We start from the raw sequence: 27,738 nt of genomic DNA, 5'->3' as shown, positions 1-27,738 counted from the left end.
AAAGAAAGAAAGAAAGAAAGAAAGAAAGAAAGAAAGAAAGAAAGAAAGAAAGCAAGCACCAGGCATTGGTGGCGCATGCCTTTAATCCCAGCACTTGGGAGACAGAGACAGGTGGATTTCTGAGTTCGAGGCCAGCCTGGTCTACAGAGTGAGTTCCAGGACAGCCAGGGCTACACAGAGAAACTCTGTCTCAAAAAACCAAAAAAAGAAATAAAGCAATATAAAAGGACTGGATGGCCAAGCATGGCACACACCTTTGATCCCAGCACTCAGGAGGCAGAGGCAGGTGGCCTTCTGTGAGTTCCAGACCAGCAAGACTACAGAGACCCTGCCTTAAAAATTAATTAATTAATTAATTGTATATTATGAAAACGGAGCAGAATATCACTTTATGGGATTTTCAAATCTGTGATGGAGCAATGCACACTGACTTTAAGGATTCTGTTTGATTCATTTCACTTTGAATTTCCTAAGAAAAGACTCATTTAAAAGCACAGGCCTGTGATCCCAGCATTCAGAAAGCTGAGCAGGAGGATGGAGTCAGGGCCTGACCTGGGCCACATAGTGAGACTGTCTGGAAAAGAAAAAGAACACACAAGAGGAAGAGGAAAAGAGCGCTTACCTAGCATGCAGAAGGACTTGGGTTCAGAGAACTGAAAGGAACAACAAACTCAGGCCAGGGCTGGACCAGTTCAGTGGTCTAGCACGCATGAGGTCCCGGGTTTGATTTCTAATGGTGCAAAAACAAAACAAACACCTACAGACAATTTTCATTACATTTTATTATTTTTAAATATTTTTTATATTTTTATAAAATTTCATTACATTTTATTAATCTGTGTGTGTGTGTGTGTATGTGTGTGTGTGCGTGTGTGTAGGCATGTGCGTACCACAGTGCACGTGTGGAGGTCAGAGGGCACTTGAAGGAGTCGGTTCTCTCCTTTCACCATGAGGGTCCCAGGGATCAAACTCAGGTCACGGGCTTGGTGGCAGCGCCTTTACCTGCTTAGCCATCGTTCTGGCCCTAAAAACAATTTTTAGAAGAGAGATGAAAAAAAGAAAGAAAAGTGATGTGGTCATCCTGATATTAGAAAACACAGACGACTAGATAACAAGTATTAACACTGATAACGAGGGTCACTTCACAGTGGTTAAAAAAAAAAGACATAAAAATCATATATGCACTTACAAACACAGGCAGCAACTGAATTGAAAAATCCATGGAATACAAAGGGACACACTAATGGAAAGACAAGACAAATCTGATTGGAAAGTTAAGTTCAGACAGTTTTCCAGAAAGAGGAGGACCTTGGACATGCACCTGTCAAGGCTTGTAGGATTGTGTTGACTGAGGTGAGAAGACCCACCCAATGTGGGCGGCACCATCCCCTGGCCAAGGTCCTGGACTCTATAATTGGAGAAAGTGGGCTGAGCAGTCACTTTGATCTCCTTACCATGGTGGACTGTACCCTCAAACTGTGAGCCAAATAAATTTTTTCTCCCTTATGTTTTTTTTTTGGGGGGGTGGTGTCAGGTATTTTAATGAAGTAACAGAAAAAGAAACTAAGGCAGAAAGTCCCCCCCCCCCCATTTCCTTGCTAGAGCCTGGGAGCTCTCTGAGGGAGAGCCTTTACACATTGGTTTCTGAGGTAGGTCTTTATTTACTGAGGCATCTAGATTCAAAACTGAGAGGCTGAGAAAGCTCACAAATACTTTCCCTGTTCACTTCCCTGTAACTACACAGTGACTCAACCATCTCTACCTCTAGTCCTAAGGGAATCTGTCACCCTCTTCTGGCTTCCCTGAGCACGAGCACGAGGTACACACATAGTGCCCATACACACATGCAAGCAAAACACTCATAGACATAACAATATAAAAATAAGCCAGGTATGGTGGTGCACACTTTTAATCCCAGCACTTGGGAGGCAGAGGCAGGTGGATCCAAGTTCGAAACCAGCCTGGTCTACAGAGTGAGTTCCAGGACAGCTGGGGCTACACAGAGAAACCCAGCCTTAGAACAACAACAATAACAAAAACAACCCAAAAAATGATCCAGTACTGATATCTGGAAGGCTCCTTGGACATTTGTGCCCAATCTTTGATATTGAGTCTAACCTTCAAAGAAACTAAGTCCCTTCCCTTCCCTTGTCTTCTCCAAGCATTTCCAAACATCTAAGCGTCTCTCATACTTGAGGCCTAGCCCTCCAGCCAGAGGTTTACTTTCCTTTCAGGAAGGTTACCCTCTACAGGTCACTAAGACGGGGAAATCCAGGGACAGACTGTCTTTAAAGGCTTTGGAAAGGACGTCTGCAGGTAAACAACACTTAATTGAAGAAGTCAGCGTGGGCCCTCACAGCTAAAGGCCAGCCTGGTCTACAGAGTGAGTTCCAGGACAGCCAGGGCTACACAGAGAAACCCTGTCTCGAAAAAAACAAACAAAAACAAAAACAAAAAACCAGGTTGCTGGTTAATCATGCCTAATGCACTTGGGTCTATCTTCAGAACAACCCTTAACCCTGTGGCTTCTTAGGCCAAGGAGACATCTATGATCCTCAGACAGTGAAGGAGCAGCCTTCAAGCCCTCTTGAGACACCGGGCACTCCTCTGCACTGCTTCGTATTTAACAGCCCACCTGGCCCTTTATGCTGCCCTGCTGGATGGAGCTGGACCAGGGGCCGTGTGCACAGCAGGCAAGTGCTCTACCACTGTGCCAGACTAACAGAAGTTCTAGTAGCGCTGAACTCTAAATTGCTGTGCTGTCAATGATGAACCTACTGACCCTCCTGCCTCTACTCCCAAGTGCTGGGGTTATGGATGTGTATCACCACAGCTGGGCTGCGAAGCGATAGGGTTTATCTCCAGGGTCTGTAGGCCCTCCCAACTGAGCTATATCCCCAGCTCAAAATAATGGTTCTTAACTACACAGTTTAGAAGATATATTTAGCCAAGTTATGGCACACTACATTTGAGACTAGGAGACCAGAGGTGAATCTAAAGAACTTGACTTTCTTCCATAAATAATGTTTTAGAACATTCGAAAGAAAAACTGTGGTCTTTGGAAATGATGTTAAATTGGTGACAGAAGGCAGTGGGGCCCAAGCACGCCTGGGTGTGCCATCCACTGTCCCTGGCAGTCTATTTTTATTGGCATTTGTGAAGACAGCAGATGCAGCCCCAGAGCTCCAACACTGGTACGGTGGCCCTCGCCACCAACCGGTTCCCATTGCCGAGATGCCAACAGTTGGACTTGTTGGATCATGGATGCCAGAGACAAATCACTGAGAGGACACTCTTTCGCAACCCAGATCATAATATTGTCCTTGGAAAGCCATTGGCAGTTGATGACCCTCTCCACGGGTGAGCTAGGGAAACGACATCACTCAATTCGGTAGATAAAGAACAATCTACAACGTGCCAGCATGCCCCGGGGGAAATAAGCCAGAAGAGAGAGGATTAGAACAGGGCTATTACACAATCCATCACTTTTCCTGCCCAGCTGCCCTGGCTCCACCCCACTTCTCTTCTGGGGCTTGTTGCTTTGGTTTTCTTCACACACCGAGTCTTATCCACACTACCTCTTAGACAGTAGTCATGCCATTGTAAAGGTTTAGGGCACCTCCAGCTGTGCCCAGTGGGCAGTATCAGTCCACAGCAGGCTTTCCCGCCAGGTTCCCGTGTGATGGTGGTGGAGTCAGCACACAATGATGGCAGCGTAATGAAAGGTCAGCGCATCGGGCCAGCCAAGACTCCGTCAGCTGAAGCGGGTGGGAGGAGTCCGTCTGCTGAGGAGGTCAGGGGAGGCGTACTCAGCCCATCTGCTCTCTCCTTGCTGGATTTTTTATTCTTCAAATGTAGTCTTCACTGTGAGAAATACTCTGCTGTCTGAAGATCTTGATGTCCCATCCTGCTGCTGTCGGCTTCTAATTATACAAGCCTGCAAGCAAGCAAGCCCACTCTAGAAATGGAATTCCTGCCTTTACTGCTCCTTGGAATTAAGTAATCGAAGGCAATTTCTTTGTAAAGATATCACACCCCTTCATGTGCAAAATATACATGGGGGATATAATACTATCCTACCTACCTCAGCTTCCTCAGTAGCTGGGCCTGTAAGTAAAGAGCACTGAGTCCCGGAGTCACGTTAGGAGAGTCACACTCTGAGGTAAGAAATAAAGGTAACTGGGCACTTGTGTAGTATGTACAGTGCCCAAGTTCAATCCATTTATATACATATGACATGGACACCACACTCTCGAACTCAAAGTAGCTTTGGTTACCTGCATAAGATGGGGCCATGTCCCGTTAAACAAACTCCCATTCATGTTCTTGTAGGCATTGCTAATTAAACTTACTGGGTCACAAAAATACAAAAGACAAAAGAGTCGGACAGAGGATTCAGTGGGAGGGGCCCAGTGGAAGGGGAAGGATTCAATGGGAGGGGGAGGGGATTCAGTGGGAAGGGGCAGGGATTCTGCAGGAAGGAGCAGGATTTAGTGGGAAGGGGCTCAATAAGAAGGGGAGGGGTTCAGTGTGAGGGGGAGGGGTTCAGTGTGAGAGGGAGGGGAGGGCGTGGTGGTGAAAATGACCCAAATTCATTAAACGCATGGATGAAATAGTTTATGAATAAAAAATAAGTCATAAGGAACAAGCTGACATTTAATTTATATATACTATATAATTCACATAACTATAAAACTGGTTGATATCCTAGCTTTCCTCTTCCAAATAAAACTTTAATAGCTATTTTCCAAGTCCTCCTCCTCCATCGTCCTTCCTTTCTTCTTCTTTCTTTCTTTCTTTTTTTTTTTTTTTTTTTTTTTTTTTTTTTTTTTTTTTTTTTTTTTTTGGTTTTTCGAGACAGGGTTTCTCTGTGTAGCCCTGGCTGTCCTGGAACTCACTCTGTAGACCAGGCTGGCCTCGAACTCAGAAATCCGCCTGCCTCTGCCTCCCGAGTGCTGGGATTAAAGGCGTGCGCCACCACACCCGGCTTCTTCTTCTTTCTTTCTTTTTTCTTCTTTTCTCTTCTTTGTGTGTGTGTGTGTGTGTGATAGGCTCTTATATAGCCCAGGCTGTCTTCAAACTTGCTACTATGGAGAGGATGGCTCCTAAATGCTGGGATAACAGGTGTGTACCCCCTTACCCACGGGAGCGCTACTCTGTGTGTGTGTGTGTGTGTGTGTGTGTGTGTGTGTACACATAGAGACTGGAAGTCAACCTTACCCACTGGAGAGCTACTCTGTGTGTGTACACATAGAAACCGGAAGGCAACCTTGGCTATGTTCCTTAGGTGCTGCCTATTTTGTTCAGTTTTGTTTGTTCTGTTTTGTGTTTGTTTGTTTGAGATGGTGGCCTGGAATTCACCAAGACGGCCAGGCTGGATGGCTGGAAAGTCCCAGGGATTGATCTTCCTTGAGCAGGATTATGAACAGGTGTCTTCTTAAAACTATATTTACTTATGTTTATGGGTGCTTTGTCTACATGTCTGTCTGTGTGGCACATGTGTGCTTGGTGTCCTCGGAGGCCAGAAGAGGTCATTAGATCCCCTGGGAGTAGAGTTGTAGATGGTTGTGGGCTGACATGAAGGTTCTGAGAATCAAATCTGGAAAAGCGGCCAGTGCTCTTATCTGCTGAGCCATTTATCCAGAGTGCCCCTCACACCCCAGTTCTGGTTTTCAGAGACAATTTCTCTATGTAGCTCTGGCTGTCCTGGAACTCACTCTGTAGACCAGGCTGGCCATGAATTCAGAGTTCAGCTTGCCTCCTAAGTGCTGGGAGGCGTTCACTACCATGCCCAGGTCTCTCCACCACACTCCTGCTTTCAAAAGTGAGATCTGTAGATAAGATGCAGGCCCTTGTGCTGGCAGGACTGGCCCTTTTTCCAACTGAGCTATAGGTCCACACTGCAGAGAGAACCTTAACACTTACTGGGCACCCACTATGAGTCAGAGGCAGCAGACTTCATTTAAACACCTTCTACCTTCAAGTGGTTCTTTGCATTTTCTCTTTTCTTTTTTTCCACTCTCCTTCTGAAAGCCGGAAAAGAAATACTACAGGGGCGAGACATGGAGGGAGAAACTTTGGGAGCCCGAGAATGGAGCCCACCGGTTTCTGTCAGACACTTCAGTCTGAGTAAGAAACAAACAAAATGAAATGAAACCAAAAGATTCCCGAATAGCCACTGCATTTTCCTATGTATTTGCAAACAGACACTCGACTCTTATACCCAGGAAACATGAACATCACCCAAGAGCATGCCTCACTCAGCACAGCCCAGGGTCCTTATTCACCTAGAGGATGACCCAAGATTGGGAGTTCAAATCCCACTGCAGCTACCCGTTAGCAATGTGACTTTGGGTGAGTCACTAAACCTCTCTGGGCTGTTGATATTTTTTTCCCCCACTACTGAAATGAAGTGATGAAATGATATAAAAGCATAAATGATGTCATCGTGAGAACAGCTCTGTAAGGCGGGTGCCATCACTACTTTACAGATTGAAAGAGGAGAAAACAGGTGTGAAGAAGCCAAAGGCCTCACGGGAGCAGGAGGGAGAAGTCCAAGATTCATTGCAGCTCCTGCAAACACTTGGCTGCCTGTCTCCACTGCCCATGGTACAGATGCATCTATTCCCCCACCCCACCCGCCGCCCTTTCTTGTGCTCTCAGAGGCACAGAGAGCTTCCCTTAAAGGGCCTATCCCTGATAACTGGGCATTAGCGGAGTGGAACCCCTGTAGCAGGTTCTCCGTCTGCCAGTAATACAAATGACATCAAAGCACCTCTATGTATGTCGGCAAATGGGTGGGTGACAGCACAGGGTCCGACACTAGGACGTACCACACTGAACATATCTGCGCGGTATGACTGTCAGATCAACCCTGCCTTTCCAGCTCCCGGCACTGAGGCTTCTGACACGAGTCCGTCTGTACTGGCAGAGTCAGTTCCGTTGGGTGGGTGCTGTATGTGGTCCGACACCTTAGGACTGGCTTAACCCACACTCAATGCTTGTTCTCTGACCCTAGTCTATACCAGGGCCAGGTAAAAGACAGAAACTTTCAGGAAAGCAGTATGAAATTGTCTATTTGGGAGTGGGGGAGGGTGTGTGTGTGTGTGACAAGGTGATCTAGAATGGAGCTCAGCTGTAGACTGCTTCCCCCAAAATAAATGTGTGTTAGTGCACAATGCCCTAGGTTAGACCCCAGTACTGTAGACACTAGGCATGCTGGCACCTTTGCTACCTCTGGCGTTTGAGGAAAGCCTGGGATACATGGCATCTTGTCTCAAAAGAACGAAAAACCATTTTTGTTTTTGTTTTTGTTTTTGTTTTTTTTGGTTTTTCAAGACAGGGTTTCTCTGTATAGCCCTGGCTGTCCTGGAACTCACTTTGTAGACCAGGCTGGCCTCGAACTCAGAAATCCACCTGCCTCTGCCTCCCAAGTGCTGGGATTAAAGGCGTGTGCCACCACGCCCGGCTCATTTTTTTAAAAAAATGTCTGAAAAAAATTCCTTCTTGCAAATATCAAGAGTTCCCACCATCGGGAACCGTAAGTGCACCCATGCTTGCCGCTGTGGTCAACAAGGCTGGCTTATGTTTCTGCTGCTATGATGTTCCAACCTCACCTCGGGACCAGAAATACAGAACCAAGGGACATACACTTGGAACTCCGTGGAATCGTAAGCTACACAGCGATTTCCTGCCTAAAAGTAAAGAAAGCACCTGAGAGGCAAGGACGGGAGATGAGTGACAGAGAAGAGACAGGAAGCTGGGAGGCGGGACACTCACTGGAAGCAGGTTGTCTGCAGCCAAATTAGTTTCCCCTATCTTCCCAGTCTTGTCCATCTGTTGGCTGTGGTAACTAAGTAGCTGTGCTAATTGGTTTCAACATTGTATCACACGGGGTAAGGCTTTTCCCCATGAATCTGTACCTGCTTTGGTATCTGATAATAGAACTAGGAGATGGAAACTTCCTACACTAACCAGATATTATCCAGCACTGAGGTTAGTCGGGACCTGGATCCTGAGAGAATAAGAAACACAGTCACTGCTCCAAGGAAAGGGCCCACTAGGAATTTGTTTCTGTAGCAGTCTGGCTTCAAGGCACCAAATTTATCCCTCTGATAGCTTCCTGACACTTGAGACCAAGTCTCTTAAAAAAAAAAAAAAAAAAAAAAAATCCTTTGCCACGGCTCCCTCTTCTCCCAGAAGGGGGCGCTAGAGAGCTACAAGTATCCTTCTGTTCCAGTCAGCCACACCCTGTTAGCACAAGCAGCCTGTTCCAGTCCTAGCCATTCTGTGTAGCTCTGTCTATCCTGGAACTAGCTCTGTAGACCAGGTTGGCCTCGAACTCAAGAGATCTGCCTGCCTCTGCCTCCCGAGTTCTGGGCCATCACCGCCTGGTATATCCTCTGAAGCTTCTAAATTGAGATACTTCCAGTTTCTGTGCCCTTTGAACTCAAGGACATTCGCCGTGTTTGCTGGTCTGTTCTACCGTCCAGCTGTTGTTCTACTGATGTCTAATAATAACTTAGCTGTTAAAACAGTTAATATAGTTTCTATTTCTACACTTGATCTTAGCCCAAAGGCCGAGAAGCCATTATAGTTTCTATTTCTAAATAGTACTCACATTGCTTTTAAAAAATATTTTCAGGCTGGAAAGATGGCTCAGCTGGGCTCACAATAAAAAATAAAAAGAAGCATGTTTAAAAGTTTTTATCTTATTTTTAATTATGTGTGAGGGGCTATGTGCACATGACTGCAGTGAGGGTGGAAGAGGAAGTGGGAGTTAAAGGCCCTTGTGAGCCACCAGGCACGTGTGCTGTGTCTTCTGCAAAGAGAGTATAATTCTAACTCCTGTGCAGTCTCGCCAGCCCCTTCTGTTTTAAGATAAGAGTTTGGGTGTGTAACCTGGGCAGGTCTAAAAACTCCTCTCACCGCTTCCTCCTGAGTGCTAGGGCTCGGGTGTGGACCACCACACTCTCTGCTTGCTGGAGCAGTTACTAGAAAGTGATTCTGAAACTCATTGTCCTTGACTTAGAGTCCATCTGTGCCCATATTTGGTAAACTGGGGAATTACAATCCACTGCACTAGGTCTGTTTTCTTCAATACTTTCCTTTGTATAATTTATATTGTGCACCTAAGTGCCAGGCTCTGGGCACATAGATACAATTGTGTGCCCTAACAAACCCATCCCAACCAGGTATCAACCAGGTATTTCTGACACGGCAGTGAGGGAGATGACAGACACATGTAGCTAGCAGATATAGAGCCCTGGGCTCGATCCCCCCAACACTACCTAAAATGGGCATGATGGCACACACCTGTACCCAGCCCCTGGGAGGGAGGGGCAGAAGAACAGACACTCAAGACTAGTCTTTAACTCCATAGTAAGTTTAAGACCAGCCCATCTCAGAAAGGAGGAGGAGGAGGGAGAGGAGGAGGAGAAAGACGAGGAGGAGGAGGGAGAGGAGGGAGAACAGCCTACTTTCTGCTCCGCAGCAGGACTCTGGGAAGCAGAGAACATGACCAGGTGGAAAGAAAGGAGCCAATACTCCTTTAAGTCTGAACCCAAGGCCCCCTCTGTGGCTGAGGAAAAGCTGGAACGCAATCCCATTTCTCCCTCTGACCTCCTCTTTGCTTGGTCTTCTACTGCCTCCTTGTCAGGCACATGAGAGACAGGGAGCCGAAGTTCTTACTGCCCTGACAGTGCTTGTGTAACCCTGCTATGCAGCCAAACCCTTGAGAGGCACATTTAGAGCGCGTGATATCTTACAAACACAAACTAAGCTCTTCACCCGCAGTAGTTTACTCATCTTGGCATGACGATGGCCATCGAACGCCACAGAAAGGGACATCAGCCATGGGAATTATTATAGGAGGCCTATTCTATATCCGTGCTCTAGGGCCTTGTTATATGTAATTTACTGTCTCTGGAAAAGGCAGAGCTCCTAAGGCAGGAAAATCCTGGAGAGAGTTTTATTCGTAAATAAATGCCAAGACTTAAACAGTAAAGACAGCTTCAAACTCTAGGACATCGAAATGAACAATATCTACCGCCTGCGTGATTTATTACTGTGGCGTTTGGGGTCCAAATGGTGAGATAATTCAATTCCGCCTGAAGAGTCATTATACGGCTGAGCCAAAGAGATGCGCTCTGGGTAAGAGGCAATATTTCTCAGGTTTTCCATTTCAAACAAATTACTTCTGTATTTAGGATATCACCCAGGCAATTCCTTTCGTGATATGTAGCCCTCTCGGGCAATTAAAAACATGGATATGATGAAAGAAGTTAGGGGCAGATGCCAAATCCAACGTGATCCACAGAATACAGAGAAAGCCCTGGACGTCACTGAGGGTTCGACACGAGGCAACGTAATCCTTCTTAGGCAAGGAAACTTAAATTGAGAAGTGAGCCCAAACAGCAGCAGGAACACTGGCTAAATACAGATTCCCCTCCGAACTAGGCTCTTGCCGCATGTGGCAGTGGGGAGCTGGTGCTGAGCAGGTCTCACTGGACCACAGCAGCCTTCCCCTTCATTCCCTTACCGGCTCACATTCCCACCAACCTCTGGGCTTTTTTAGAACATGAGCTCATATAGCCCAGGTTAGCCTCAAACTCATTTGGTGGCCGAATCGGCCTTAAACTCCTGGTCCTCCTGCCTCCTCCTCTACAGTGCCAGGGTTACAGCATGAGCCACCACAGGAGCTAAGAATAGCCATAATAAGCAGGCAAGGACAGAGTGGCCCCAGCCAGTCAGAGAAGGATCTGCAGGGTTACGTACCATCTAGACCATTGTGATGGCTGTAGTTTCTTTTCCCCAGAATGCTCAGAGAGGTGTGATTCGGAGTGGTGAGCATCCTCTTGGTAGCTGGAGTTTGCAGGCTTGGTGGAGACCGAATTACATTAGGTTTCTTTGCGGGATGAATCTCTGACAGGAGGAGAAAGGTTTATCAACTCAGAGCATGGTATTGGAAATCTGTACAGACTCTAACACAGCTAATAGGCACACATCTTCTTTCCTAATGACCCGAGGGTTGGTCCCCTAGGAGGCAGCCATGGACTTGCATAATGAGGTAGCTTCAAGTGTTGTTACCATGGCTCTGCTTATCAAGGCCACTGGCTCCTCCCCTGCTGGCTGGAGCTCTGAGCCTCAGGTGGGGAAGACAAACACTCAGAAAGCCACTTCAGAAGGTCACTTGCAACATGAGATTTGCTAAGGGAATAAAGCACACGGCTTCTTCGGCGCTTGAGAAATCTAAAGAGCATCTGCAGAGGCGGCTTCAGAAAAGCCTGCCTCTGTGCTCTGTCCGCCAGGAGAGCACGCAGCACATCTGGTGTGCAAGGGCTGGGAAAAACAAGATTCCTCCTCTAGCTGTGCAGCAAAGCAGTCAGGTCTGGGGCCAGAACATTTCCACGACGATGAGATTTGAAACCAGAGTTCAAACACTGTAGTCAAAATGTAGATGGCACACTTTGACCAGGGAGATGCCACAAAACTGTGACGTGTAGGAGGTTCATGGTTAAAAGCCTTTGCTGAGGGCCATAAAACCTGACACCTCTTGTTCTTATGCAGAAACTACAATTTCCCAGTGGGAAGTGGATTTAAAGACCTCAGGCCACAATTAGTATGAGTGCCTTGGCTCTAAAGCCCCACCCATTCCATGTTCCTCAGAGTTGTCACCTAGCATGTCACCTATGCTCAAACCAACTTGTCTTTTTAACTTGTTTGCTCAACTCGATGGCCAAAATAGCAAGATTTACTGAAATTTAGGAAGTGCCATTCGGGCTGTTATGACTATTCAACTTGGTCTGATCAAAATCTTAAACTTCTTAAAATGTAGGCTTGGCTTGCCACTAACATCCAAACGAACGATGTCGTCCAGCATGGCACTGATGGTTTGCCAACTTCACTTTTCATTATAACCTGCAGACGCTGACCTGAGTGAGACAGTGAACTCCTTTAACCCTTAGATGCACGGAACCTTTGTCTCTCCAGTTCTCTCAACCTTGGGCCATATGAAAATACTGTTCCTATGTTTTTCATCCCTTCAAAACCTTCAAACAAAATGATCAAGGCTGAGAGCAACTGCTACTGTTGCCGAGAAGGTAGACCTAGCACACAGAGGTAACCACTCCCAGGGATGCGGTGTATGGCAGCGGTCCAGCACTTGCCTGTCCTGCATGAGGCCTGAGTTCAGTTCCGCAAACAACTCACCACACACACAAGTCCTTCCTCCGAGTGCCTAATGCACATTAAAAGCTGTAATTTGTCACATCTCAAGTTTTGTTTGATTGCTTTTACTGCACGATTCCCCCACTTTGCCACACCACCTCCAGTAGGATCTGTGTGACACGTTCCACAGACTGAGGCGATTGACCTCAAAAGGGGGAGGCCTCCTGGAACCGGTTGTGGAACTCTTCGCCGGAGAAAAAATATTGAGCCGTAGTTCTCATGGCAATCGATCTGTTTTGTTTTCTCTTATTCCTTTTCTTATTTACAAGTTCCTGGTAGCCTAGGCCAAGATCTTAAGTGAGAATCATGCATGGGTAAGAAACCATCCCTAGAGATGGGGTCACTAACATGACCTTATCCCCAAGGAAACCAATGCTTTACTTTCTAAATCATTTACAAAACTATTATGATAGATAAAAACTTTCCCAACAATAAATTTCATATGGCTACACGTGTGTCATTGGAGGTGGATTTTGGTATATGGTAAAGAAAGCCTTAATTAGAAAGAATTAAAATAGTTTAAATTGATACATTGAAGATTTATAAAAAATCAGGCACTAGATGTTAAGTAATAACTGACCATGGGGCTGGAAAGTTAGTTCAGCGGTTAAGAGCACTGACAGTTAAAAATGTATTAACCTGCTCCTGGAAATATGCCACTAGCCTTGGATGACAGCCCACATTGAATACATCCTTTTAGAATTGTTATATTTTGATGGTTTATAATGATGTTACCTGTTCTGTTTGTGATTCACTGAATACATAGTTTCAGAGTTGTAATGCTTGGATGATTTTTGTGCTTTACTGTGCCAAATGATTTTTGTTGGTATTTGTGATTGTTTCACTGGATATAGTTTCTAAGAGATGTAATGTTTAATTTTTTTTAATGTATAAAACCCCCTGCTTGAGAGCTGCAGGATACACTCAGATTAAAACTGCCTCCGTGCTTGTTTCTGTTTGTCACCGCCAAACCCTTACCCACCTAGCTTCAAGGACCCTCATTCCAGGGACCCCCATACTCAGCTGGGGTGGATCGTGGCACTGCTTGACTAAAAGTTTTGAAGACAAGGTTTTACTTATTTGGTGACCCCCAAATTATATTCTATAGTGTGCAAACATGGAGATGGGGGTTCAGCTCAGCCCATTTCTAAGGACAGGACAGTCAGGACTTAGGGGAAATGCACAGAAGGTGGCCCCGACTCTGCAATGCTAAACTCTTTTCTTACAGATGGGAAGGGGCCCCAGGAGTCGGTCCTGGAAGAGATGATGCACAGTAGCCTTTAAGGCCTTATTCTCCACGACATGCCCGTAACCATGTGATATGTGAGAGGACATTAAAGCAAGCCTGGCTTCTTCTGTTCTTTAACTTTCTTGAGATAGGATCTCATGTAAGTGAAGCTGACCTTGAACCCCTGATCTTCCCAAGTGCTGGGACTAGACATGTATTCTATGGTTTATTTTATTTTATTTTATTTTATTTTATTTTATTTTATTTTATCGAGGCAGGGTCTTGTGTAGGCCAGGCTGACCTGAAACTCCCCATGTAGCTGAGACTTCAAGCTCTTTAGCCTTTGAGAACTAAAACAGGAGCTAAAGTATCGTAGTAACATCAAAGTTGGCGCTATGGGTTTCTGGGACAGATAACACATCAAGTTCAAGGCTACACTTTGATTTTTTCAAAGATCAGATGCCTGGAGTCTGAACACTTCAAACACATAACACATTCCAGGCAGCAGAGTGAGGCTCGGTGTAACTTGGAATATTGAAAAGGAAATATTGGCGTGGCGAAGCCCACGGTCTCCCGGCGTCAGAAAGGGAACTCGTTATGCTCTACTCTCACGATCTGAAAGCTTCAGGAGAAGGTTACTTCTGAGTAATTATTAACACTATTCCCGATGTCATATTTCATCGTGCAAGCGGAGACATCATCTTTGGAGACTTCTGAGTCACGTGGCATAATAGATATTAGAAAACAAAAAACTTCCTTTCCGCACAGCCAGTGTGTCAGCACTGTAACACGTTTCCGAGGCGCCTGGGGCTTGAACCCAGGGCACTGCATCTAGACACTCACTCTACCACTGAGCCGTACACGTCACCTTTGTGGGAGTGGGGGCTGTTTGGTTGTTACTGTGGGATTTTGTTTTGTCTTGTTTGGTTTTTTGTTTGTTTGCTTTTTGTTTGTTTGTTTGTTTGTTTGTTTGTTTGTTTTTGAAAGGCCTAAGTTTGCTTTAGGGTTTTCTTTTTTTTTTTTTGGTTTTTCGAGACAGGGTTTCTCTGTGTAGCCCTGGCTGTCCTGGAACTCACTTTGTAGACCAGGCTGGCCTCGAACTCAGAAATCCGCCTGCCTCTGCCTCCTGAGTGCTGGGATTAAAGGCGTGCACCACCACGCCCGGCTTGCTTTGGGGTTTTCTTGGCTTTGAGGAAAGAGCTAGGGCAGCCCGGATGGGCCCTCAACTCACTACGTCTCCAAGGTTGACCTTGGACTCCTGATCCCTTTGCCTCCGCTTCCAAAGTGCTAAGATGCAGGCGTGTGCCATCACTCTTGGCTGCTTTGGGGTTTCGGGGCAGGGCTTGCTGGGTGGCCTGGATGGGCTCTCCTGACACTGCTCAGTGCTGGGATTTACAGGCCTCAGTTACTATGACTGATGCCTTTTTTCTTAATGTTGAAAAATCTATTTTTTTTTCCTAAAGCAGAAAAAAAAAATCCCTTTAATTCTGTTTAAAGCAGTCCTCTATTTAAAGGGAAAGGCAAATCAGAGCTAGTAGAAGTATCTGCATAAAAACTAAAATTAAGGATATTCATCTTGTATTATTGAATAATTTTAAAATACCACCCCCTCTGCCCATTAGTTTGCTTGGTTTCATTCTTGTTTTCAGACAGGGTCATGCTAGGTGGCTAAGCTGTTCTGGAGCTCACAGCAATCCTCCTGCCCCAGTCTCCCAAGCACTGGGATTATAGGCAGGAACCACCATAGGTGACTTTTTCCTTTTTCTTAGCCTATGTCTATTACAATTAATCCGTGTTTAATTCAACAACTTTTTTCGAAGCAAACAAATATATTTAACTCTGTGCAGTTGATAAGAATGTCTAAGACAACATAAAACTATACATGTAAGGAAGCCAGCTGCGTCCATTCGAAGGACATGAACGGACCCCACATCCACGTGTGTAAAAGATGTCGTCTCCCGAGGTCTTCCTGCGTCGGGCGATACCCACCTAAATACCCAATGATACACGACAAAGGTTTCCTGGTGCTTCGGCTTTTCAGTGGGCTTCCAGAAAGTTCGGCATGTCTGTCTGCATCTGATGAGAGAAAGAAAAATGGAGACACCAGTAAGGTGGTTTCTTCTACCTTTAACACACAACACAGAAATAAAAGGTGCCTGGGGGTGGGGGATGGGGTTAGGGAGTGGAGGGGCAGGGAATGCAGAGCACCCACCCTGTTCCCACTACTTCCTCTGGGTAGAGAAAACTGTTTTGAGTTTCAGATCCCTGTACTGAAGGAGGGGCTCACATCAACGCTCACGCTAAAGCCAATGGAGTGTAGGTCTCACACATACCATGTGTGCTCACCTGAAGAGAGATGGGAACGGGCTTCCTTTTTAGCTGTGGCATTTCTACATTGTGATAGAACAACACTCAAGACATGCCCTAACGTAAGATTAATTCGGCTTGAAACCAACCAAACCAACGGTTGGCAAGGCAACGCACTCGGCTTAGCTGGAGTGGGCCAGCTGCCCTCGAAGCCTTGGACTATCCTAACGAAACTCATCTGCATCAGACGGTGGCCCAGCAAAGTCATTTGGTTCTGTTACTGCTTTGGGCTCCATCATAAAATGATACTTGGGCTGAGGCTTTAACGGTCCCTATGTGTGTACGCCCAACAGTCACAACCTGAAGGTGGACACTGACCAAGAAAGTTCCCTTGCCTCATACCATATCATAAACTAGTTCAGAAAAGGAAATAAAACATAGAATATAAACACTGCACTTTAAAGGAGCTGTCATCAAGATGGGGTCAGTGTCTTTGACACTCATAGGTGTTCTTCGCATTTCAATTTGGAACCTCAAATACCTCAAAGAAAGACTGAGCTTGTCCCAGGCCACTAGTCCTTTTTCATCAAGGAAATGTTTAAAAAAAAAAAAACAAAACCCAAAAAACTACTAAGCAGATGGAGGAAATAGCATTTAAAAGACATTAAAATAGATAAGGCCCATGCTTCGGGAAGCTTAGAGACCCCAGGAGTGTACGCCTGTCTGCAAGCACTGTGTACCTACAATGCAATCACTGACACCGTAAAAGACCCTGATTCCCCTCTGCTCCACTCCGCTCCGATGGTTACCTCTGCAAGCAGTACTAAGTTGCGAAGCTCTTCACCTGCTACTGAGTGCTACTGAAGGCGGAGGCAGAAGCAAGCGCATCTTTAGCAAGTGTGTTTCGATATACTCTGCAAGGATGGAACACGGGTCCAACCACCACGCAGTGACACCACGTTCCTTCTTCCTATGTCTATCTTGCCTAAAATTCTGGTCAGGCTTGGGAAAGAGACGAGCGGGATTTGTTTTTGTTTTCTTCTCCATTCATTCAAGTGGCTCAAGTGAATCGTCTTGCATTTTGGACAAACGCACTCTCCACAGTCCTAGTAACAAGATACGCTGGGCAAGAACACCAGGAAAACTGTGAACGTGGCTACAACTGACTGACACGGGATGTTATCATCATTTTCACAAGAGCCACCAAGCCCAAAGATGGTCACTGACACTGCACCAACCGGTTTCCGCTTAGCAAACTGCCTCTGGTTTCTCAGACTAAGTCTCGCCAATGACATCACATTCCTGGGGAAAGTTTCCAAGTCCACTCTGGAGATCAAAGCTCTCTGGCAGGACCCATATTTCACTACGTCTATCTTAAAGAGAGTAGTAATTGGTGTTGAGAATTACCGATCAATTATAAAGAAATTAGGTTGAAAAGTGCTCAGATGGCCTAGCCTGGCTTTAACATGAGAAAAACAGGAGTCATTCAGTAGGAAAACCACATTTGGCTCATAGGAATGTCTGTAAACCTCACTGTATGATCAATATTGCTGCATCCTGGTCAACAGGCCAGGCTACACCAAGCTTTGTCGGTCCTTGATTCCCAAATTACTCACCACCTCTAGCTCAACACAGAGGAGGCCACTACAAGTATGTGTACAAGGCAGCAACTGAGGACTGTCCTGCGGGAACCAAAACTGCCCAGGCAGGATGGCACAGCAGCACCTCACTCATGTCACTGACTGGGCACTAAGCTTTTTTCTTATGCAGCAGGGCAAGCATTGCATAGCCACACGTTCATGCCACCTGTTCTCTGATGAATTGGAAATACTGGAGGTATATAACATAGAAGAGATTATAACATAGGGAGATTATAACATAGAAAAGCCGTAAAATATACACAATTAATTAAAATGCACAAAGGCTGGGAGGATGGCTCAGTGGGTAAAGGCGCTCGCTCGGGGCACAAGTCTGACGACCTGAAATGTGGATTCTGCAATCTAAGCAGGCCCCTGGGGAAGATGGAAGATAAAGGCAGAATCTCCAGAAGCTCATGGGCCCTCTAGTCTGGTTTATGAAACACTGCCTGGAACAAGACAGGCGAGGGCCAACAACTGTCCTGTGACCTTCACAAACATGCTCTGACATGTGTGCTTCTGCACCTTGCTCTCCACATGAGTAAACACACGCACACTCACATACAAAGTAAAATTCTTTAAAAAAAAATACTAACATGGTCTTTTCAGATCTCTGTCAAACAAAATCATTCATAGAAACAAAACAGAGGACTCAGTTTTTGATATAAATGTTTAGCCCAGTGTAGTGGTACATGCCTTTAATCTTAGCTCTTTGGAGGCAGAGGCAGGCAGGTCTTTGTGAGTTTGAGGTTAGCCTGGTCTACATAGAGACCCTGTCCCCAACCCCCACCGAGGGGGCGGGAGAGACAGGGAGGGGTTAGAAAATACAGCACAGACAAATACAAAATAGGAGGAGAGTGTTAGCACCACAGATCTAGAAGTACCCTTGCTAAGGTTTCCAGAGCTCAGGAAGACTTCTAATAGAAACCAGAAAGGAGCAAACATAATTGACCAGGAATGTAAATGCCTTTCAGATCTCCGCAATGACTTCTGTTTCACTAGTAACACAAGATGGAAGCTGGCAGCTATGCCTCATCCATCAGCTGCATAAGGGAAAGATGGGGTACACCTCTGCCAAGCTTCTTCAGCCGTGGGCATTCGTCCACTCAAGACAGTAGTTGGGAATATATGCTGGGTTTCGAGGAGGCAATGGCTATTAAAATTCAAAATGCATCATGACAGTAGTTGCCTCTGAAGAACATTTATCAGAAAGGGAAAAAAAGATTATGCGATTTGAAGCCACTTGCATAACTTAAAAGAAAAAAAAATTTAAGGGACAGGGCACTTACAAGTTTAAGGGCACAGCAGTTACAAGCACTTGTGACGCTTGTGGAAGAACCAGCTTAGGTTCCCAGCCGCCATATTGTTGCTCACAGCCACCTGTAACTCTAGGCCTAACGGGATCTGACCCCGCCTCTTTTGACTTCCATGTGCCATACATACATGCAGACAAAAAACTCGTTTACATAAAATAAAATAAATGTAAGAAAAAATAAATTTAAGTAACCATTGATAAACAAATTCCTATTAAAGGCAAACACTATTTAAAAAAAAAAACAAAAAACAGCAAGAGAACAACCAATGCGGTCCCCTCCCGCTGCTTTCGAGTTGACCACTTCAGGAAAGTGTGTGCAGTTGCTAACAATAAATTTTGTTTTGAAGACCCCATGGATACTTGCAAAGTTGAATTCACATCTTCAAACAGCTGGTCTCTGGATTCGGTGCTACTTAATCATCTCTGCAAGCTGGCAAAGGGGGGGGGGGCGGGCAGGCCAAAAAAAGGGGACAGGCCAATCCCCACCTGCTCTGCTAGGGGCTTAGCTGTCTCTGAAGAGCTGCTGAGGTCCTTAAGTGAGTTTCAGTGTGAGGACTAAGAATATTAAATATCTGTACTCAGGTTTAAAAAGTTTTGTTACATACATATCACATATGTATTCTATATATATGTACTTTTGTTCTGAGATAGGACCTGGTATTAAACTCACTATGTAGCCCTGGCTGTCCTGGAACTCACTCTGTAGACCAGGCTAGCCTTAAACCCAGAAATCCGCCTGCCTCTGCCTCCTGAGTGCTGGGATTAAAGGCGTGCGCCACCACCGCCCGGTTTATACTCCATGCTCCTTAATGATCATAAAAAGTTCTGGCATTGGGACTTCCATAACCAGTCTGAAAGTAGGATTTACCTATCGAGTCAAGTTCTTAGGTGCTGGTCATGCCTCCCTGGGGCTGCAACCTCGGTGGCTTCCCTCTTCTACGCCCACCCGAATACCCTGTAATCCCTACAACACTGGCTCTGGGGCTGTACTGAGGGAACTAACTTCTTTCCCTAATGCTACTTGTTATTCCAAATGTATCCACTTCAGCTCTATTCTTCAATTCTTTAGAATTACAAGTGTCTACCTTATCTGAAAGGACAACAGCACTATACCATTATCAGTAACCCCTGTGTTCTAGAGATGAGCAGCCAACACTGCCTTCAAGGGAAGCTTATGAAGTAATACACAAGCACTCACGCATGCACACACGTAAGTACCTACGTACGTATGTACACACGCACGCACGCACATACAGACATTCGTTTCCAATGGATCTCAGAGTCAGTTGCCTAGGGACATTAGGTTAGGGACATCAGGTTACTCCAGAGCTAAGATAAACTCGTCTACTGAAGAGGTTATAAGAATGTACAGTTAGAAGAGATAAAGCCAAACCCAGCTAGAATCGAGGAGAGGAGCCCAGGCAGTACAAGCGAGCAACACTGGAATTTTAAGTTGTAAGGTATAAAGATGAAAATAATAAGTTTTGGAATTTCATCGCAACAAACTACTGCTCTTCCCCTATTATTTTCCATGCCTCAAACAAACAGAATACAGACAATTTAACCCTGACTCTATTCTTAGCAGCATGGATTTCAAACGATAAGACTGGAATGAAGTGACACAAACTCGCTTTGCTGAGAATACTCAGCGCAAAGATGACGTGCAAATACACTGAAAATCATCCGAGAGCCAAAAGCAAAGCCGCCCGCACGGAGGCCGATCCCTCTGCTGACCGCTTCTCTGCCATTTGCTAGAAACAAAGATGATACCGGGCCCTGGCCGATCAGTAATTTTCTGTTTGAAATGTTTCAATTATTCCTAAGAAACTATATAATAATGTGTTTTAAATCATTTAAACAGTTTGGGTGGATATATTTATTTTCTAGTTCCTTAAAATGGGTGAAAAAATAGCAACTCCTTGACCTCAGAACTGCCAGGACAGAACCAAAGATAACCCTGAGTTCAACTATAGTGAGAACTCGGCCGGGTCCCTCCCCTCGGGAGACTGAATGGTTGCCGATTTTCACTCTTCTTATAGGCCTTTTACCTTTAAGTTTAAAAATCTTTGAACTTTCAATTTTCAGCTGAAAATCATTTTTATAAATGAGAAATTCTTTTTCAGCCGACATTTCTTTTATGGGCATCCTCTTTGAATCCCATAATGATATGCTTTTATGTTTTTTTGTTTGTTTGTTTGTTTTTTTAAACAATGTTTCCATGTTACCAAAGCTGGTCTTGAATTCCCTGTGTAGCTTGTATGACTTTCAACTACTGACTCTCCTGCCCCTACCTTCCCAGGATTCCTGTGCTTCATAATCAGTTTTTATTTCATAGACAAAGCACCTGAGCCGGGCAGTGGTGGCGCACGCCTTTAATCCCAGCACTTGGGAGACAGAGGCAGGAGAATCTCATGAGTTTGAGGCCAGCCTGGTCTACAGAATGAGCTTCCAGGACAGCCAGGGCTACACAGTGAAACCTGGCCTCAAAAACAAAACAGAAAAAGCAAAAAAAAAAAACCCCAAACAAACAAAAAGAAAACAAAAACAAAAACAAAAAAAAAAAAGGAAAGAGAAGCACACACCCAAATATCTTTAAGATTTTCTAATCTGCCCCCTTTTTTTTTTTAATCCATTTAAAAGAAATTGTATGGCCCTACCAGCCACAGCTACCACAGATTATGTGTACATTTTCAGACATGAGGCAATAAGAGAAGAGCCCACAGCTCCCCAGAGCAGATAACCTTAGTTCTAACAACAGCAACAACAAAAGGGAAACATGAGAGAGACTGGATGTGCTGAAAAAAAGAGAGTAAGTCACAGAGACGCTGACTGATAATGTATGACCACGCAATGGAACTCACGCAGGACAGAGAGCGCTCACCCACAACAGGCTCTGACTGGGCAAACTCACACGTGTTTGCTGGGGATGGGGGTGGGGTGTTCTTAAAGAGGGTTCTCACGGGGACTTAAAACTCACTACACTCACACACACAGGATTCCTTAGGAAGCACTGTGTCTCCTACAGTGTGATGGTTGCAAGGCTCCTGGGAAGACTTTGTCAAGACACAATTCCTAACTAGCATAAACTAGCAAATTTTATTAAAACCTCATGAACCTTTAAGACTGGGCTGTGATGTCTCCTTAGAGCTTTTATTGAGTTTACACTGCCACACTACCAAATTGGTAGACGGGCATCATTTAAGGTCCCTCTGGGCAACTGTGCCACAAAAACCTGATAGGTCCGGTCACCTCCCCCACCTTCTGATTAGTGCTACTCTGAAAATTTACAGGGATTTTGATGTTGTTTTTCAGGGTGGCATGATATAAATGGCAGCAGACAAGAACAATGTTTAAAAAAAAAAAAAAACAAAGGCTGTACACAAGAACTTATGTTTATTGCAAACAAACAAACAAAAAGAGAGAGCGAGGGAGAGAGAGGATGGCAAGGAGCGGAACGCGTAAGGTTAAGAATTGAAAAGCGTCTTACATTCTGCCCTAATGGCAGCATAATTAATAGCAACAAACGGCCGTCTCGCTGCCTGCCGCAGCCGCAGGGTGCTTTTGCAGACCTGACGAGCAATTTTTGTGAAATACGTAGTACGAAGGAAGAAAGCTTGGCGGGTCTTCACTGCAGACTTGGGGCTCCCGGTGTTCCGGACCGGCATGCCCTGCAAGGCCTGCCGGGACATGTGGCTTCTCGCGCGAGGGTCCTGTAATTGCGGAAAACAATGGAATTTTCAGAAGAGAACTTGCCAAAGCACACAACCACGTGGGAGCAACTGTAACTCAGGAGCCTGCCCCTCGAGGGAAACGCAGTGTGCCCGACTGGGAAGTACGCAGGGAGTGCGCAGGGCAGGGGTGGAACTCAGTCTCAGATCATAGGCGCCATCGGTGAGAAGCTGACCGATCAATCAATAGATCGATCGATCGAGCAGCCCTGTGGAATGTTTATTATTTGTAAGGAATCCTGAGATTCCAGACTTGCCTCCCTCTGGTAGACATCCTTCATCTACACGGATTTCCTAAGATCATCTTTCAACTATGGTTCACTCAAGACTGGGCCCTTCTCGTCCCTCCACAATAACCAAGGAAATAAACGGCTTAATTTGTGTTTGCTATTTTATATAATAAAGTGTTCTCATCAGTATCTAAAGGTTACAAGTTGTTTTTAAAAACAAGACAATTTGTAAGCTCTCCTCTCAGGCAAACACCTCCCACACACATTATCCTTTTTTTTTTCCCCCTGAATAATCTCAAAAGACCAATATTTTGAATACCTGGGGAAAAAATTCCCACTTTTCCCGGCTCTGGTGTTCACACCCACTGTGAGTATACAGCACTATGTTTAACACTAAATCCCAGTTTTGCTCATATTTGTAAGTAGTCCTGTGTTGCATTTCTGTTTCCAAGGAAGAGGCCAGTAGCCAGGAAATGTGGCATTTTCAACCTGCAGACCCCTCCCACATACCTCTGCAGTCGGGCTGGGAGACTTCTCTTCATCTGACTGGGTAGGCATTTTCAGACCTCCATACTTTTTCCAATACAGCCAGCAGGTCGCGCAGAGTCTACACTGCATGTTAGGTGGGCCCCAGGAATACCACTGGTGAGACTGTGTGGCTAAAGACAGAGGGGAAGGGACCAGGAAGTCCATGATCTCAAAGTTAATGGAACCTCAGAGACACCCTGAAGCCACGGCTCCCTTACAGTGCTGTCCACAGTAGTGGCTTACAGTGCATTACACGAGCCTGTTTACAGCCAGTCCCTAAGGCTGTAGGCCAAGCATGAGCACACACAAGATGTGCGAGTGCGGTTTTCAGTACCCCGAAGATACTAAGTTGCTTGTTTCCAGCACGCATCAACTGTTTGTCACGTCTATTGAGAGGAGCCACATCTTGATTTATGCCTCAGGCTGCTGAGATTTTATTTTGTTAATTAAAATTGACTTCATTATATCCATGTCTAGAAATAAGTCTTTCCATGGATATGACTATTACTCTCAAGCTCCTTGGCAGTGTGGAAAACCTGAACAGAGCGGTTTAGAAGCTCTCTTAAGGATTGCTACGGTCCTGAAGAGAGGACTCACTGCTAAGTCAGCAGAGCCAGGTAAAACCAGAAACCTGCCTGCTGTTTCTTTCCTCGGGAAATAAAAATCTCACTTTAGAATTTCTTCCTGAATACAGAAAGTCCCTATCATGTGAGCGGAGCACAGCTCCTATGCACCATGCTTAGTAAGGCCTGACCACAGCTGGTTTACTACTTGGCTAGATGCACAGCCTGTGTCAGCTTCTGCTGCTCACACTTCGGGTCCTACATGAAAAGCTTCCCAAAGCGGAGCCAAAGAGCGATGGGAACCGAGGAGGTGCAACACAGTTAAACATGCAGACCCGGACTATTACACAGAGCCTGTTTGAACGGTTGTCCCTGCCTGTAAGTCAGCTAGCACAGGAGGGTGTCCACTAAGAACACCTCACAAACCAGCATGCAGAGCCGGACTACCGCTCGGCACTAGACCTGGGCTGGGTATGGAAAGCCCCTGGGTCCAGTCCCCTACCCACACCAAAAGAGCCAGAAAATAGACTACTACACGTAGTTGCCTTTAGCCAATTCAGAATAATCTCCATACCATCATGTGCCGCTTTTGGAAAATTCCTTTCAAGCCAGGCCAAACCCCTTTCCCCTTTTAACTTAAAACATATAATAAAGTTGGCTTTTTCAGGCAGATTTTGCACCAACATTTTCATTATATGCATGTGTCATGAGTACAGGTGCCCTAGAAGGCCAAAGGTGCCAGGCACACCTGGGGCTAAAGTGACAGTTGGTTGTGTGCCCCTGATGTGAGTGCTGGCAACCACACTCAGGCCCTCTGCAAGATCAGGGCACCCACTGGAGAGTGGTGAGCGTGGAGCGTGGCAGGCATGGCTCTGGCAGGCCGTACCCTTCTCCCTCATTCCCTCTGCCTTACTGAAAACCGTTAGACTACATCTCTAAAGCTAACCACAAGGCCTATTTCCTTACTTGGCCACTTCTTCCTCCTTAGGCTGACTACCAAGGTCCAGCAATCAAAGTCTCTGCAATCAAAAGCCCCCTTTGGCTCATCTAATTAACATGCCCAATTAAAATTAAACACCTCATTCTAACACTAAGTCTCCCCTTGTACCTTTATAAGCCTCCATTTGCCTATGCGCTCGTCTGTCTCCTCTCTATGCAGAGGCCTCAATGAGACAAACACCCCTCCCCCCTCTCTTCCTTTCCTTCCTCCTCATCCTCCATCTCCTGTGTTTGTCTCTTATTCCCTGTCCTCTGTCCTTCTGGGGCAACTGACTCTCCTTTGTGTGAGACCCTGATCCTGGGCTGATACCTTTCCTTACCCCTGAGCTAGCTCTCTAGTCCCCAACTTGACTGTTGACATACAGATGAGGGCACCAAGGACACGTATACATACGTCCACCTGCACACGGGCATACCCACATAGGAATGTGCACACATAGAAGGAATAGAGTTGGGCTGTGGTGGCACATGTCTGTGATCCAATCTCTCCAGAGGATGCTGAGGCAAGGGGTTGGCGAGTTGGAGGCCAGCCTGTGCTCGAGGGAGACCCTGCCTCCAGAACCTGACCCACAGCAACAATGACAGAGAGGAGGAGAGCCTCTGCTGTTGTTTGAGATTTAAAACAAACATACATTGTATCGGCTGCGGGCCAGACCATCTCCATAGCCCCATACAACAGGGGCACACATAAGAACCCTGCAAGCAGAGGTGTGCACAGTCAGGCCCGAGGCCAAAGCAAATATCATAACCTGGCCTTTCCCCACCTGGTGCCCTGGGAGCTTGAGGGCTGTCAGCTCTCATCCCCGCACCTGCCTCTTCTCTACAAGTAGCAGACACATTTAATTTGTCAGAGGACATTGAGGAACTCCAAGAGGGGATTTGGTATGTATCACAGCACCAAGTGAATATAACAGCATACAGTTCAAACAAACAAACTCTGCCAGCAAGCATAGAGCCACAGAAGAAAACCAGAGCCAATGCACACTCACCTTAGCAAGAGCGCTCAGCCAATACCCACTGCTCCCAGCGTGGGCTTGTGTGTGTTTGTTGGGGGGGAGGGGGGGCAGACACCCGCTCACTGAGGAGACGCTGCCCTGTCTCTGAGCAGCAGGCATGCTTTCTAGAACCTTCTCACTAACCCACCCCACAGCACAGGACAGTTCCCACACTTAGCCAGGCCCCGCCTGATCAGACTTACCGTAGCAGCTCTCGCAGGCTCGCCCTAGGAGGGCACTCTGGGGCTGAAACGGGGTCCCCACAGCTCCGTTCACAGTGCCAGCCTTGCCGTTGCTGCTGGAGATTTGGTTGGGATTTGGTTTGCTGCTTTCAATGAAATGTAAAGTGAGATGATAAAAATAATTTGTAGGACAAGGTCCAAAGCTGGCACCTCCTTACTAATTTACCTTCCCTGAGATACGAACAGACACTTAATCGATTTAGTGAGGAAGACACAGACTGGGAAAAGCAGGGTGTGAAGATGTACCCAAGTATGGGAGGCAGTGAAGGGAGCCAATGAGAAGGAAGTATGGTGGGAGGTGCGAACAAGGATGCTGGGATGGACCCAGGACTTTGTACACTAACCTAAAAAAAAAAAAATAATAATAACAACAACCGCAAACACATCCACCAAACAACAACCAAAAGAAAAAGAAAAAACAAAACAAAACGAAATACATTGGCACACATGATTCCAGGAACTTACATAAGAGGGTATATTTGGTGCAATGATAAGAAAAAAGAAACAAAATAAAACCCAGGCACTCATTTTGCAAAACAGAGCTATAAAACAGAGTCCTGTATCAGGCACTCTGTGGCGAAGGCATCCGCTCCTGTGGACACCACAGCGGTGCCAATTCTCCACAGCACACTGTGCTTTTGAAAGACAGAAGTCACTGGACTTTATCTTCATCATACATTTTCCTGACAAAGACAGCCTTTGATTGGATGTTAAGGTAAAGGCAGTGCTGTGGGGCTGGAAGAGCCCTGGCTCCTCTCCTGCTTGGGATGACGCTGTGGCCCCTGCAGTGCCCCCAAGGGGGTGAGGCTGGCTCTGCAGGGCCACCCGCCACACACAGCCAAGGAGCGCCTGCCCCAAGCTTGAGATAAAAATTCCCATTATGTTTGATGGGGAGTTTTCTGAGGCAGATTAGCAATCGGATGAGAAACTTTTGAGTTCATGTTTTAGATTTTTTTTTTCTCCCCTCTTCTGTTTTAAGAAAACACTTTTAGGGGCTGGTGAGATGGCTCACCGGGTAAGAGCACTGACTGCTCTTCGGAAGGTCCTGAGTTCAAATCCCAGCAACCACATGGTGGCTCACAACCACCCGTAATGAGAACTGATGCCCTCTTCTGGTGTGTCTGAAGACAGCTACAGTGTACTTATGTATAATAATAAATAAATCTTTGAAAAAAAAAAAAGAAAAGAAAACACTTTTAGGAAAAAAAAAAAAAAAAGACTTGGGTCAGGAGGCTAAGTACAAACACATCAGAGATGCTGGTAAAACTGAATGCAGACTTGCCAGCACAGCTCTAACTCTTTAAACACATAGCCCACACATATCAGGGCACTTACTATGTAAACAGAGCTGACAGTAGGCTAACCCCTGCTTAGAGCTGTGCCTACAGCTGCATGCGCAGTACACACCATTCAGAAATACAGACTCACTACATAGGAAACAAAGATCTGCCCCAGAAGAGCTTCCTTCTAGTGAACCTTTCTTTCATCTCTGTTATACTGTGAGACCCCTCACCCCAGCTCAGGACACACACATTCACAAACAGGTTTTGTTATTTGTTTAGTATTTTGGAACAAAAAGAAGAGAAATGGGGCTGGCACGGTAAGCCTTTAATCACAGCCTCCAGAGACAGCAGCAGTGGCATCGCTGTGAGTTCAAGGACAGCCTGGTCTACAGAGTAAGTTCTAGGACAGCCAGGGTTATGGAGAGAGAGAGAGAGAGAGAGAGAGAGAGAGAGAG

At 45.9% G+C, this 27,738-nt stretch overlaps 1 protein-coding gene across 7 annotated transcripts in view; it reads right to left on the bottom strand.

Annotated features, from left to right (window-relative positions):
• Mta3 (metastasis associated 1 family member 3) overlaps window positions 1–27,738 on the bottom strand; it is a 117,519-nt gene that overhangs the window by 8,474 nt on the left and 81,307 nt on the right. For 3 of the 7 annotated variants that reach the window (XM_029471264.1, XM_029471267.1, XM_029471266.1), the window contains exons 12-16: window positions 25,962–26,086; window positions 23,184–23,332; window positions 22,203–22,425; window positions 15,446–15,532; window positions 10,777–10,923 (exon numbers count right to left, since the gene is read on the bottom strand). In XM_029471264.1, the coding sequence (XP_029327124.1) occupies window positions 10,777–10,923; window positions 15,446–15,532; window positions 22,203–22,425; window positions 23,184–23,332; window positions 25,962–26,086 (731 nt within the window). Of the gene's footprint in view, window positions 1–903; window positions 1,025–3,902; window positions 3,938–10,776; window positions 10,924–15,445; window positions 15,533–22,202; window positions 22,426–23,183; window positions 23,333–25,961; window positions 26,087–27,738 lie in introns of those variants that run through there. The other 4 variants (XM_021185943.2, XM_021185942.2, XM_029471268.1 and 1 more) reach the window with 4 other exon arrangements.

This window comes from Mus caroli, chromosome 17 (assembly GCF_900094665.2).
Source record: "Mus caroli chromosome 17, CAROLI_EIJ_v1.1, whole genome shotgun sequence".
Classification (NCBI taxonomy): Eukaryota; Metazoa; Chordata; class Mammalia; order Rodentia; family Muridae; genus Mus; species Mus caroli.
This window is presented reverse-complemented; position numbering and strand designations above follow the sequence as displayed.